Below are 16,341 nucleotides of genomic sequence, written 5' to 3'. Positions count from 1 at the left end.
AAAATAAAACGAATTGTTTAAAATAAACGGTTGAAAACGGATTTAAAAAAAAAACTACTTAAAAAACGATGTACTTAAAACTATAAGCATATGCAAAAAATATATAACTAACATAAATACATTTTAATTACAAAAGCATACAGCGAACCTAAAAATAATTTAAATCCAGTCCGCATCTGTTGATAATAATTGTCAACATAATGCGCATGCGTGAATTTTCAACGCCAGTTACGTAACGCAAATACGTGATTTTTTTTCTACGCCAGTTGGGGTAACGCTATGCGGATTAGAAATTTTTAATTTCCTTTATTCTGTTTTATTTTAATTGAAAAGTACTTCAGAATGAATCTGAAAGATCGATTCATGAACAATGTTTAATTTTAAATGCATCAAACATTAAGAAAATAAACAGAATCGTTTGAAATAATCCGCCGAAAAATATTAACCCTAGCCTCATTACTGTTGGGAGAAAAAAAACTGAAATCTTACTCATTTGGCGGAGCCTTACTCATTTGGCGAAAAAGTTGGCGGTGGGGAAAATGGAAGAGTTTTTTGGCGGGAAAGTTAGAATTTTAATTATTAATTAAAAACTAATTAAAAATTCGAAAAAAGGAACCCCAGGTGCACATTCCCACCCTCCAAGGTATACACGTACCAAATTTGGTAGCTGTAGGTCAAACGGTCTGGCTTGTAGAGCGCCAACACACACACACACACACACACACACATTGAGCTTTATTATAAGTATAGATATAGATAACTGCATGTTATGTGTTTATTATTTTTTGTCATCTACCGTTAAATATCGTCTGAATAACAGATAGAAAAACAGAAATCTTTAATTAAGCCAAAACAATATTACGATCTTTATAATTAATGACTCTGAAAATATACAGGTTGGTTATTATTAAACTTCCCCTATGAACAGCATCCTACAACGCAAACGGGTGAACGGATTGCAAAGAAATTTGGTATATAGACTATACAGGAGATGCGCTAACGGAATTTCGAAAAAAAAAAAAACTTCCAAAAAGTTCACTAGAGGGCGCTTTTTCCGAAAATACATTAAATTTAACACAATAAACGACCGAAACGGAATACAGAAACAAAATTAACATTTATTGACTAGTTTCTGATCGCCTTGTCATCGAACAACATTTAGTTAAGGTAAGGGGGAAAAAAAACTGTACGCTGTTTGAGAAAAAAAAAAAAAAAGTTCAGTTTGCAGAAACAGGAACAGGTTAGGACGAACTTGCAAAAGAGGAGCCGTTGTTAATCGTGTCCAGGACGATGTAGAGAAAGGTTCTAAAAGTGTCCACCCTCATTCACTTGAAAAGCTGCAAGTCGATGGACAGTGTGTTCAACAGCAGATTTTAACTGATCATTTATGATGCTTCGCACATGAAGCATTAAGGAGTTTCCCGGCTTTTGATTTTATTACTCACTAGCCGCCTTTGGCGACCAGCCGGTTCGCCAATCTTAATGTTCGTTAAAATTTTAAAAATTAAATATTTTATGCAATTTCTACTTTAATAGCTTCTTTATCAAAATATTTTAAAACTTCAAATTTTGATTATCATATAATTCATTCATAATATTATAAAGGCCTTCAGTCATAACGTAATATGTATCACTCTCATTTTCTGTTAGCACCCGTAGAATTTATGCTTTAAAAGTGGAAAGAATTTATCTTCAATTAATATAATAATATTTTTTGCTGAAACAAAGCATTTTTTTATAATCTGATTACTGAAAATAGAGGCACTCAGCGTTTAAACTTTATGGGCACTAAAGAATATCTTTTTAAATTTATGTAATATCTCAAAAGTTGGTCAACAAAATTTTCTTAGATTCATTATGATCAGATCGATTCATTAACAATGTTTAAATTTAAATGCACCAAACACTAAGAAAATAAAACGAATCGTTTAAAATAAACGGTTGAAAAAGGTAGAATGTATGCTTTAAATTAAAGTGGAAAGAATATATCTTCAATTAATATAATAATATTTTTTACTGAAACAAAGCATTTTTTTATAATCTGATTACTGAAAATAGAGTCACTCAGCGTTTAAACTTTATGGGCACTAAAGAATATCTTTTTTAATTTATGTAATATCTCAAGAGTTGCTCAACAAAATTTTCTTAGATTCATTATGAGCAGATCGATTCATTAACAATGTTTAAATTTAAATGCATCAAACACTAAGAAAATAAAACGAATCGTTTAAAATAAACGGTTGAAAACAGGTTTTAAAAAAACTACTTAAAAAACGATGTACTTAAAACTATAAGCATATACAAAAAATATATAACTAACATAAATACAATTTACTTACAAAAGCATGCAACTAACCCAAAAATAATTTAAATCATCCATTGATAACGTTGTCATGGCAACAATCAGAACAGAATGCGCATGCGTGAATTTTCTTCGCCGGTTACGTAACGCAAATACGTGATTTTTTCTACGCCAGTTGGGGTAACGCTATGCGGATTAGAAATTTTTAATTTCCTTTATTCTGTTTTATTTTAATTCGAAAGTACTTCAGAATGAATCTGAAAGATTGATTCATTAACAATGTTTAATTTTAAATGCATCAAACATTAAGAAAATAAACAGAACCGATTGAAATAATCCGCCGAAAAATTTTAACCCTAGCCTCATTACTGTTGGGAGAAAAAAAACCAGAAGCCTTTCTCGTTTGGCGCTGGCGATAATGGAAGATTTTTTTGGCGGAAAAGTTGGCGGTGGGGAAAATGGAAGATTTTTTTGGCGGGAAAGTTAGTTTTTAATTAATAATTAAAATTCTAATTAAAAATTCGAAAAAAGAAACCCTAGGTGCACATTCCCAACCTCCAAGGTATACATGTACCAAATTTGGTAGCTGTATGTCAAACGGTCTGGCCTGTAGAGCGCCAACACACACACACACACACACACACACACACACATTGAGCTTTATTATAAGTACTAGCCGCCTTTGGCGACCAGCCGGTTCGCCAATCTTAATGTTCGTTAAAATTTTAATAATTAAATATTTTATGCAATTTCTACTTTAATAGCTTCTTCATCAAAATATTTTAAAACTTCAAATTTTGATTATCATATAATTCATTCATAATATTATAAAGGCCTTCAGTCATAACGTAATATGTATCACTCTCATTTTTTGTTAGCACCCGTAGAATTTATGCTTTAAATTAAAGTGGAAAGAATTTATCTTCAATTAATATAATAATATTTTTTACTGAAACATTTTTTTATAATCTGATTACTGAAAATAGAATCACTCAGCGTTTAAACTTTATGGGCACTAAAGAATATCTTTTTAAATTTATGTAATATCTCAAGAGTTGGTCAACAAAATTTTCTTAGATTCATTATGAGCAGATCGATTCATTAACAATGTTTAAATTTAAATGCATCAAACACTAAGAAAATAAAACGAATCGTTTAAAATAAACGGTTGAAAACGGTAGAATTTATGCTTTAAATTAAAGTGGAAAGAATTTATCTTCAATTAATATAATAATATTTTTTACTGAAACAAAGCATTTTTTTATAATCTGATTACTGAAAATAGAGTCACTCAGCGTTTAAATTTTATGGGCACTAAAGAATATCTTTTTTAATTTATGTAATATCTCAAGAGTTGGTCAAAAAAATTTTCTTAGATTCATTATGAGCAGATCGATTCATTAACAATGTTTAAATTTAAATGCATCAAACACTAAGAAAATAAAACGAATCGTTTAAAATAAACGGTTGAAAACAGGTTTTAAAAAAACTACTTAAAAAACGTTGTACTTAAAACTATAAGCATATACATGTTGTCATGGCAACAATCAGAACAGAATGCGCATGCGTGAATTTTCTTCGCCGGTTACGTAACGCAAATACGTGATTTTTTCTACGCCAGTTGGGGTAACGCTATGCGGATTAGACATTTTTAATTTCCTTTATTCTGTTTTATTTTAATTCAAAAGTACTTCAGAAGGAATCTGAAAGATTGATTCATTAACAATGTTTAATTTTAAATGCATCAAACATTAAGAAAATAAACAGAACCGATTGAAATAATCCGCCGAAAAATTTTAACCCTAGCCTCATTACTGTTGGGAGAAAAAAAACCAGAAGCCTTTCTCGTTTGGCGCTGGGGATAATGGAAGATTTTTTTGGCGGAAAAGTTGGCGGTGGGGAAAATGGAAGATTTTTTTGGCGGGAAAGTTAGTTTTTAATTAATAATTATAATTCTAATTAAAAATTCGAAAAAAGAAACCCCAGGTGCACATTCCCAACCTCCAAGGTATACATGTACCAAATTTGGTAGCTGTATGTCAAACGGTCTGGCCTGTAGAGCGCCAACACACACACACACACACACACACACACACATTGAGCTTTATTATAAGTATAGAAGATAGATATAGATAATTCTTGTTCTGGATTGTTAATATTGTTTCTGTATTCCGTTTTGGTCGTTTAGTGTGTCAGATTTAATGTTTTTCCGGAAAAGGTGCCCTCTGGTGGATATTTTGGGACTAAAACATTTTTTTAGAACTTTCGTGAGTGCATCTGGTGTATAGTCTATATACCAAATTTCGTTGCAATCCATTCACCCGTTTGCGTTGTTTATAGGGGGGAGTTTAATTATATCCACCCTGTATTCGATTAATGTATTTTTCCAGAAATTCGATATAATTAGAATAAAGGAAAATTAATTTTTTTCTTCAATTTACGTTTATTTAACATAGCAAACCTGAAAGCATGTTTAAGGTGAAATATATTTTGCTTACAAATTTAATCTGAAATAACTACAATAATCTTTCATAAGCAATTAAGTAAATATATTAATTGACTTCCTAAATATGCATATTCATGTAAAAATCTCAAGAATTAAATTATTTTGTGATATGGGAAAATTCTAAAAATGTTAATTATACGATATGTAAATAAAACTTTTTTAATATTTTTTTAAAAAATGAAATAAATTGAAAACTGAAATTAATTATATACTGACTGCAAGATTTTATAAAAGTTATGATGCATTTGTTTTATCATATGTTATGAATAAATTTAAATTTCTTTCAAGAACTTTATTTTAAAATTAATATACGAAGAACGAAATCCTTAGTTAAATCATTTTTATTTTTAACTGATTGATTTAATGTATTATATTTTTTAAAAAGAAGTTCTATATGTTACTATAGAGATTTACTCAGTCTGTAAATAAAAAGAAACTCGTACATCAAAATGAGGGTTCGTTTTTCCTTTGAGAAAAATGAATAATATAATCACTGGCCAGTTAGTGATCACCTCCTATCAGCGTGAACGATCACGTGACATGCATGTGATGCCAAAATTCGCTGCAGATGAGAAGTAAAGAGAGAAATCGATTACTTTTATCTTATTTTATTTCACGCCTCGTTTAGAAAAACGGATCACCGAACCGCAGACGATTTATTTGGACCAAGAGTAGCAAACGATTATTTGTCTCACGCAATAAGATATTAGACAGATTGCAAACGATGCATAATACTAAAGCAGTGATTCTAAACTTGTTTTGGTTAAATAAAAAAACAATAATAAATTTTTAAAAATATTGTTTAAACACACTATTATTAAAAAATATTAAAAAGCATATATTATTTATTTTAAATATTTTCGACTTTCTAATCTTTCAGTTAAAATTATTATTTTAATATTTTAGATTGCTGTTATAAATTATTCATCAATTTAATAACAGATTGCAATTGCGATTTTTTCAAGATCTAATTAAATTATCCATTTAATTGATAATTCAGAGTTGAACTTATTGAAATAGCATAATGTCGTCGAGAACGCGACGATTTGAAAATTAGCAAATAAATAAGAAATTTAAAAAAATCTATTACAAACTTCCATATTTGCAAATCTGAAACGAAACAAGATAAATAAAATTGTTTAAATTTTTTTTAGAAACTCACATTTCTTGGTAAATGAAACTCAAATGTAATTACGAGCAAACTAAATTGGTAGAAACTCAAATGTAATTTTTTAAAAAAAATAAAACCGTAGATGCCAAAGCAAAAAGTAGTCAAAAAAATATTCGCTGATGTAAAAACCTTAAATAGTATTATTTAAAGCTTTAATAATATTTTTTTTCGGAATGGAACGCATTGTCTTATTTTAGGCTGATACTATGGAAAAAAAATTGTTTTATTTAACGAGTATTTCGCTTTACGAGCAAGATTTGAGGACGAATTACATTCTATAAATGGGGTTCTATTGTAATGAAATTATATTTATTCTAATAATATTATTTAAGGCTTTAATAATTTTTTTTTTCGAAATGGAACGCATTGTCTTATTTTAGGCTAATCCTATGGAAAGAATTGTTTTATTTAACGAATGTTTCGCTTTACGAGCAAGATTTGAGGATGAATTACGTTCTATAAGTGGGGTTCCATTGTAATGAATTAATAGATGCACATAAAAAATTAAAGCAAACCGAAAAGCGCTATTTGTATAATACACTGTAAGCAGGGCTAAACAAGGATAACCATCTATCGACTTGAGTATTCTCATAAGCATGAATCTTCAAACATACAAAGACTTAAATAAATAAAATTTGGTATGTGAATCTGCTATTAAAATTGTATGTATGTATAAAATTTTAGTTCCATTCGGCTGAAAAAAATGTTTAAAGTACAGCCACTGTTTTTTCATTATACTACTGTATAGGATACACAAATTGCTTACATGTGAGATTCTGAAAATAAAAATGAGAGTTTCGACACATTCGTGACTTTACCCTAGGTCCAAAAGGTTTTGGTTGGAGATCATACCTTTATTATAGGGAGGATGCGAAAGAGTTTGGAAGAGACCACACCACCTGGTTTGCATTTGATTTTTATTCTGATAAGCAAAAGTTAAATTTAACATTGTATAAATATGCATTGAAATGTGAAATTTCGAAACTTATATTTTACGTCATCACATAATGTTATCAACTAATTGTATCATCTTTAAGTGAAAAATACATAAAACGGACAGTTTCTAAACAAATATTAATGGAGGCAGCAAAATTGATATTTTTGCATGCACTATAAATAATTCAATACATTATTATAGATTTGCTTGAGTATTTCTTTTCGGTATGGAACGCAATGTCCTATTTTACATGGATTCCTGCTGAAAAAATTATTTCGCTTAAGAGGGCAATGGACTTACAAATAAACAAAATGGACGGAAGCCTGACATTTAATTTTTATTAATTCATTACCAAAATATATGTTCATACTCAATTTAAATAATGTTATAAAATGTATTATTCTATTAAATAAATATTTGAAGGGTCTAGATTAGAAAAGCACATTTTGATGACTTTTCTCAAAAAATTATAATTAGATTTAAATTTCTTCCAAATGTTCCATGTGTTTTAATTTATAAAGAAATGAAATAGAATTGGTAATAAAACTTTTGGTTAAACATTAAAAAACAATAGGGTATGCATTTCATATTTCGGGTTTTTTTTAAAAATAATTTAAAGTCAATTTTAGTTCAGAAAAACATAAAATTCTTATGAAAATTCAGTAAATGTGCATAAAAATATTTCTAAAAAATTAGACCTTAATTGGAATTACAAAATCATATTCAATTTTGCTTCAATTAAATTAGTAACAATAAATAATAAAAAATTTAAGTCATCTGGATATTAAATTAGTAACAATAAAGAATAAAAAAATTTAAGTCATCTGGATATTAAATTAGTAACAATAAAGAATAAAAAAATTTAAGTCATCTGGATATTAAATTAGTAACAATAAAGAATAAAAAATTTAAGTCATCTGGATATTAAATTAGTAACAATAAAATAATATTGAGTTATAATAAAATAATAAAAAAAATCCGAATTTCAGTCACCTCGAACATTTTGAAACTTTTAAAAAGGATCCCTTATTTTTTTTAAATGATATATTTAATTCCAGAAAGTTTTTTAAAAAAAAAGAAGTTTGACGTAATTACATTTTAATACATATGCGCAAAAGTTAATAACCCTAAGTGAACAATTCACAAAAGTGCCTAAAAGAGTCCACTGTTCCCTTATCGAGTGTTTCATATTACAAGTAAAATGTGGCAACGGTGTATGTTTGTTAAGTGAGATTCCACAGTATAAGTGACAAAAAAGCATGACATAAGAAGAAAAAAATTCGCTTAAACAGTAAAATGAATGAAAAATTTTAATTCCAGATTATGGAATGTTCTTTTTATACTTTCTGCATCCAAAACTGTTATAATTAGTAGCCTACACGCATCTTTGAATTCCATTATACTTTAATACTCTCGTAATAATACATGGCGCACCTCTTCACTTATCCCATTAATAAGCACTTAATATCTGATATAACGATGTCCATTTCTATGGAGGATTGACTTCTTTAGATTCAATTAATATCGCATTTAGCACTGAAGATACTCTGAGTCGAGTTATTGATCACCGTGCTCTCGTGTCTTAGCCTTTTGTTTATTTGTACAATGAATAGTAAAGGTTGTACCATGCAGAAAATTAATAAACTGTCTTTAGCGCAGCGTGTTGCAGCCGATATTGTCTGACGTATTTCCTTAGTGGAAGGGGAATTGGAACCTTACTGATATATTGTTAAAGGAATTAATAGGAGGTATGTTATATGATTATAAGAATTTGTACAGAACCAGTGGGAGGGGTCTCTGAAAAACTTTCTCCAATGCTTGCATAGCTTCGGCGTGCAGCTGAAACCAAAAATTTAAAACAACAATCAGAGTATTTCCCATACTTTAAGACAGATTTGCAGGGGAATTTAAAATTTAGAAATAAATAATTGTGAAAGTTGTCCCAAAACTAACGCAAAATTTGAATTTGTCACCATTCTTGCAGTAAAATGTTGGCAACCATATTAAAAAAACAATTTGACAGCTAATAGTTTAGGGTTAGTAAAAATAGAGCGTTATACGGTAGAACAAAGTGTTGAAGCTAGATTTGAATCAAATAAAAAAACATTTTTTTTCTTTAAATTGTCATGTTTTTATTGAATCGTAAAGCTCAAAGGATAGGGTTATGTATGGAATAACACACAGGGCAAATGGCCTCCACGTCTTGGCTGACACAGACGCACTCTTTTCTCGAAATTTTCCACGGCCGTTTTGCATAAATGTGGCTGCATTTCAATTATACAGCATTGAATTTCCTCTTTTAACGCACGCGTACTTGTAGGCTTGTTGGCATAGAGGTTTGACTTCAAATAAACCCATAAAATAAATCCAGTGGTGTTAAATCACGCTATCTAGGGGTTCAATTCTCAAATTCGCAAACTGTGGCCGTCAGACTCTCGTTATTTTTGAAATATTGTTCAGCAATGAAGACATGTTGTTCTATCGTATAACGCTCTATTTTTACTAATCTTAAACAAGAAGTTGTCAAATGGGTTTTTTTTAATAGGATTTCCCACATTTATTGCACGAATGGAGGCAAGTTCAAATCTTGCGTTAATTTTTGAACACCCTTTGAAATTTCTTATTACGTTTATTTATATTTATTTACAATGATGCATTTGTCTTACCTTGTTGTTGTGAGAAACATAATTTTCGACTCTATTTCTCAGATCATATAAATTCGTTTCTAGCTTTTAAATATTAGGAATGAATATTATATGATTCCACCATGAATGAAGTGTAATTTTTTTTAGTTAACAAGAATATATTATAAGGCACACAAAAAGAAAATTTGTGAAAATAATTAGCATCTTCTGTTCGCAGACTTTAATTTCAATTTAATTTTCATTTTCCATTCGTCTGAAGAGAGTATCGCATCGCTTAGAAATTCTTCGTTATCCTTACCTTCTTCATCTCTTGTGCAATGGTGTCAACTAAAAAAAGTCAGATATATTTTTAATTTCTACATATGTCTCTGTTTCTTTTGCTTTTTTACTTTCTCGTATAAGCAGTATAAAGATGGTATCGCAATCGTCAATAAAATACGAACTCCAGATTTTGACGAATCTGTAAGTTTCCCAGTACGAGTTCGAAAAACATATTTTTTAAAAAACGGCTGTCTGTCTATCTGTGACAAAGATAACTCAAAAACTCTTTACGCTAGACGATGAAATTTGGTACATGATTTTCATATCAAATTTGTAGATTTCTATCAAATTTTAAGCAAAATCTGTTCAGGGGAAGTCCGAAAAATAACGGTTAACCCCACAAATAGTCAAAAAGGGCAATAGATCTTATAATTACTTGAAAAGAAGGGAAAGTGTTTTTCTGTCTTAACCTTGAATTCCCTGATTTAAGAGGAGATCTTGAATTTCACTCAGCTGCAAGAAAGAGTAAATAAACAAATACATAAATAGCAAATAAAAATAATTAATGAAAAAGTATTTAAAAATATTAAATAAAATAAAAATGATATATTTATAACAAATTTGTAAAGTTTAACTAAATGATAAATAAAAAAGGAAAAAATAATAATAAATGAACAAGATTAAAAATTAATATAATAAAAAATAAAAAGCAAAAAACTCAATAATAAAAAATAACAATAAGAAATGAATAACCAATTTAAAAGATTAGAAAAGAAATATCTGAGGCCATATTTTAATAAAATCTCGTAACAATTAATGCAAGCAAAAAAATTTAAATGTGAAATGTCAAAAATACAACAGCAATATGAAATGTTAAAAGCATAAGTAATGTAAATAGAATGTCGAATTGCAATATTATATACATTCGCTTCATGTCGTTTAAAAATATTAATGTTTTAAAACATTAGCACTTGTTTTATAATTTCAAAAAATTTATATCTCTTATTCTGCTGAAAAGCAATTAAAATCCAGAAGAAACCGAGAAACATTTATTTTGAAAGGCAGACATATTTGAAAGATAAAACAATAAATCACTCAATTATTTTTTTAAATGAAGATCCCAGGTAATCGTAAAAAGAAGTACCATCCCAATCATGTGGAAATATATGAGTGAAGATAAAATACTGATTACGAAAAGATAAAAAGTTTTTGAATAAATAATTAATTAAAATTTTATGTTATTGAATCTGGCTTTTTCCTATGCTTAAAAAGCAAGTAACAATGCACAAAGGAAATTAAAAATCTTTTTACTGAGGATTGCAGCACAGAAACTTCATTAGTCAGGGATAGGTCAAATGTTAATTAATTTTAAACAAAAAATTTGTTTACTCATTATTCCATGTTGTTCCATTGTTACATGTTTTTCGAAAGTTTTGGGATTTTTTGAATTGAATTTCGAATAATGAAATAGTCTGAAGATTTCTAATCATCCTCCAACTGAAAAAAAATGTTTAAGTAACAAACTGGAAATAAATTTGTTACAAATGTGATATGTTTTTAATTGAATTTTATAACCCTTTTTTTTTTATTGTTGGCAGACCTCCTCTTTCTCTTCCCATGATTCTGTGTGTGAGTGAATATACCTTCCATGTCTGTTCTCTGCATTTAAAAACATATTTGTTAGTATTAGACTGATTTTTGACCTCTGGAAGAATGGACTTTAACATTAATACCTCCCTCCATAAATAAACTTCAAAACTTCGCTATATGAACTCGAAACTGCTCGTCCCAAAACTGATTATCAAATAAAATCAGCAATAAATGATTCGCGATATTCATCTTCTTTACATTCAGTAATTAATAATAATTAATTTCTCATTAACATTTTCATTTGAATAATATTTTAGAAACATTATTCATTTACTTCTTTTAGATGAATAGCCTTTAAAGAAGAAAAATGAATATTCAATAAAATACGTGTTTCTGTCAAGGCAACTAGACTCTGAACTAAAACCTATAAACATCCAATGATAAATATAAGGGGGAGGGGGAGACAAAACGAAAGCAGACTATGGATGGAAGTGAAAATAAAGTCTGGTTTGATTGCAGCTACAGCGCCTCTAAATTCAAAAGAGAAAATTGTTTCTTCAAACCATCCAATCGGTTTTGTGTGCTGCTGGCTTTCATCAGTTGCACTACAAATCGCCACTACTTGTGTTTTTCTTGCTTATTGGTTCATTCCCCGGCTCATTTTTGTGTTCTTTTTTACAGTTTTCGTTGCTCATTATATTTTAAGAATAACAGAGTAGATTAAGAGCATCTGGGTTTCAAAGTGGTAAAGTAAGAAAAAGCGATAAAAAAAAAGAAAATGTAACTTTTATAATTAAGATCAGGAGATGCTACAGTTTCAACGGAGGAGCTGCTCACTGCGCATAAGAAATTTTAACGCATGTGTGTTGAATAATTATGCATATTATATGGATTTTATTTCATGCAAATCTTGCGTATTTTTAGGTTCCTGTTTCTCATATCAGTTTGTATTGATTCCATGAACAAAAGTTTTCCCTATTCTGGCATTTTTTAAAAAATATCAATTTCTGAACTTTATCGAATAATAAGAATTTCCATACATTCGAATCGACCTGATTTAGGTACTTGAAGTTCTACTGTTTATTCACGATTTATATGGCAACAGGCAGATTTTCAAACCTGATAAAAATGCAAACTAGATCTCCATCTTTTCAATATTATAATTCCATTTGTATATTACTCTTTTATTGACAGTAATAAGTTAAAATAAATTATTTGATAGTTTAAAATTTTTTTATTAGAGTAGGAGGTTGTGGGCCGTGTGAGTTCATGCACTCTATAAAAATACCTCCTTGTCGTTGACAAATATCTTCAAGCTTGTATCAATGGAATGTTGTAATCCATTCTTATTTATTTTCTCACTACTTTTTGAACAAAATTATGAATTTAGTGATTAATTTTAGTTGAATTTGGTTTTATATGAGAGATCTACTTGATAGTAAACTTGAAAACTGCGAGGTTCCATAATAATTGTAGGAATGAATTATAAATTAGAAACTGAAAAATTGTCAATATTAAAAAAAGTCACTTTTTAACAGAAAATATCGTAGAAACCAATATATATATAATCAAAACGAAAAGAATTTGTGAACAATACTTGATTACTTTAAAAAAGATTAAGCTACTTATAATATTCTTACAAGAAAAATTCCCAAATGTGTTCATTAAAAATTAAAATATAAAATAAATGTAATTGAAATTTTTACTTTGATCAGCTCTTCGGCGCTTTATTTCTTATATTTTGTTCTTTTCATTTCCAGATTGTTGATTAAAACTATATTTTCTACTTTTGGATACATTAAAATATCCGTATTTTAAAGTTATTTTTATTTTAAGCATTTATTTATTTTTTAATCTTTCCCCTCCGTTTTTTATTATTTTATTCATTTAGTGTTTTTTTATATCCTTCTCTGCAAATATTCATTTTTTTGTGCTGGAATTATTTTGTACATATATTTTTTTTGCATATGTGTTTATTTTAATGTTAAGTTTTTGCTTGTAAAAATTTAGCGTTTACATTTGTATTTTGTTTTTTTATATAAAATTTATATAATTTTTTTCTCATTAGTGTTTTTGACTTTTTATATCAATATATTCTTTAACTTTATTCTCATTGATACTTCAATTGAACTCGTTTTATTACTGTATTTACTTCCTCTTTTCCTTCCACATTCAGTAGATCAGGAATCTGAATGCTCCTAGATGCAGGGTTATGAAATGGTACCTTTTCTATATCTCTTTCTTCTGATGTAAGTGAATTATGCCATTTCTCACAGATAAAGCAATGTACCATGTTACCATTTTTTAGAATCGATTTTATCTACTTCAAACACGAGCGAAACTCTTTGCGAGTAAAGACATTTTATGAGTTCTCCATTCGACCATTTATTGGTGTCAAACCACTTTGTAAAAACATTATTCCGGCACTTCCAAAATCAGCCTATTCCCCTGATCTCGTCCCACATGACTGTGGATAAGGAATTTATTTATAATGCGACGAATTTAAGTTCCAGAGAAGTTCAACGATGATGATATTCTAACACCCTCGTGCTACTTTTCTTTGGAACTTGAGGATTATAAATAGGAATTGGCAACAGGAGGCTTGTTATTACCACTTACATCTTTTCATTAACAAAGGGGAGAGGGTATTGCTGCACGAGGCAGTTACTTCAAAGGAAACACAAAATAAACAGGTTCCATCTAAATTCATTCTTCCGTAATAAAATAGGTTCCAAGATATTTTGATCATAAGAGCCTAGCTTGTATAAGATAGAAGAAATCGATAATAATGTAAATCAATAGTTTATATAATTCTTGACAAAAATATCGACTTAATTTTTGAATTTATAACAGAAAATATCTTACTCTTTAAATCGAATTTTTTGAAAATATGAGGAATTCAATCATGTGGATGGCAATTTGAGAGTGAGAATGAATTTTCCCTTAAGTGTAAATAACCCTTCTGAAAACTAATTTTTGTATTGATAGTTTTTTAGTACATTTTTTTTTTCAAGTTATGGACTGAAAGTGATTTTCAGCTTCTGACTGCCTTTTAACTAATGTCTAAGATACCTTCACGAAAATATCTTCCCAATTGCATTCTCCTCCACGTCGTTTCCCCACCACTTTGACAGCAGAAATTTTGGAAATAAATTAATTTCCAACCTCCTTTTATAGGATAAAACACTTAATAATACAAGAAATTGTAAATAACTCTGAAATAAATATAGTAAAGTTGGTGCTTTTTTTACCTTTTGGTAAAAGAATGGTCTTGTGAGTGCTATGAATCGCTCCACTGCCATAACAGACGCAACGCTACCGGAGCTGAATCCAAAGAATCGAGTCAGGACCCGCAATCCACAGAACCATCGACTGGCAACGAAGCTTGGATCCAAGTAAATCCTCATGTAGACCAGGAAGAAAGAGCTGGCGAGCGCCATCAAGTCATTCGCCGCCAAGCAACGAATCATGAGAGTCAGTTTCTTGTTTCTGGCTTGTTTGCCTTGGGACAATAGCAAAAGGGAGAATATGTTGGCGACAGCACCGAAGATGTAAACGCCAGTCATAAAAATTTGGCCACCTCTTGATATGTATCGATGGTGTGCCTCGGCATGGTCAAAGTTGATGTCAGAGTTGGTCGTGGCGTTGATGAAATCTGTTTGCCATTGATAATCGCCGACGGACGAATTGAGATGAGGGGATGAAGTAGTAAATGGCAGGATATCTTCGGACTCCATTTTATTCAGATTTTCATTTCTGGAATTATAAAAATGTTTGTTTAGTTAGAAGTCATAAAGATTAAAGTTGCTGTAAAATGATGGGAATTTGGTTATTTTCTAAAACTGATAATGAATTTCATTAAAAATAAAAACGGCCATCTGAAAAAAAAGGAAATACTCAAATAAATGGCCCAATATATTGTGCTCTTTCTTAATTTATGTTTGTAAATTCATATATAACATTACTTTTTAAATTCTTCCCATTTATGAAACGTACTTATAGAAAATATTTCATTCATCACATGGTACCTGGTTCATCGTACACAGATTCATGTTTCTTATGTGCATCTACTTTCAGATCTCCCCTATTCAGCAAGATACATTTGTTAACAGTGTGTATATTAGCACATTAATTCTAAACCATTACTAGTTAGGAGGATGAAATTTGTCGCATGGTCTTTACCTTAAATTCTTTATATCATAAAAAATTACTCGTACAAAAAGTGGAGTAAAATCCATTTACGGAAAGATTGTCTGACTCTATATCCTTTTGTTTAGGAACACAATAACTGAAAGATATAATTAGTGAGACGGATGAAATATGACATATTTTTCTTACATTAAAACTGTAGGTATATGCAAATTTTTGACAAAATCTTTCAAAAAATACGTTATTATATTCAAAAGATATGTTATCATTTAAATGTCTTTAGATGTAATTCGGATGTGATTGTTCAAAAGTGTAATGAACTAGATGAATAAAATTTGCTGTGCTTTCTTTCCGTCCAATTGCGTTTCTGTGTCAAATTTTGGACCAAATTCATTAAATAGAAAATGTACTTTTTTCAGATGTATGCTTACATAATATTTTCATTATAAAACAAAACTAATCACGAAAACATTATTGTTTATGTATATAATAAAGTCACGTGAGGATATTAGGTATATTCCTATAGGAAGACTACTTATTGCAATAGTTCTCATGACAAGACTTCGGGAAAATTTCTTCAGTTCTTCACCGATCATGGTCCCGAAAACCACCCTTCGTTCAAGATATATATATATATATATATATATATATATATATATATATATACATATATATATATATATATATATATATATATATATATATATATATATATATAAACTCTTTGCCCATGTTATCTTCTGAATAGGAAAACTAGAGTAATTTTGTCCGGATTTTAAC

At 29.2% G+C, this 16,341-nt stretch overlaps 1 protein-coding gene across 1 annotated transcript in view; it reads right to left on the bottom strand.

Moving 5' to 3' along the window:
- Positions 1 to 15,149, bottom strand: part of LOC129975552 (prostaglandin E2 receptor EP3 subtype-like) — a 90,345-nt gene extending 75,196 nt beyond the window's left edge. The window contains exon 1 of the mRNA XM_056088613.1: positions 14,664 to 15,149. Coding sequence (XP_055944588.1) covers positions 14,664 to 15,149 — 486 coding nt within the window. The remainder of the gene's footprint in view (positions 1 to 14,663) is intronic.
- Between the last annotated feature and the right edge of the window lie 1,192 nt (positions 15,150 to 16,341).

The sequence above is a fragment of the Argiope bruennichi genome, chromosome 7 (genome assembly GCF_947563725.1).
Source record: "Argiope bruennichi chromosome 7, qqArgBrue1.1, whole genome shotgun sequence".
In the NCBI taxonomy this organism is placed as follows: domain Eukaryota; kingdom Metazoa; phylum Arthropoda; class Arachnida; order Araneae; family Araneidae; genus Argiope; species Argiope bruennichi.
This window is presented reverse-complemented; position numbering and strand designations above follow the sequence as displayed.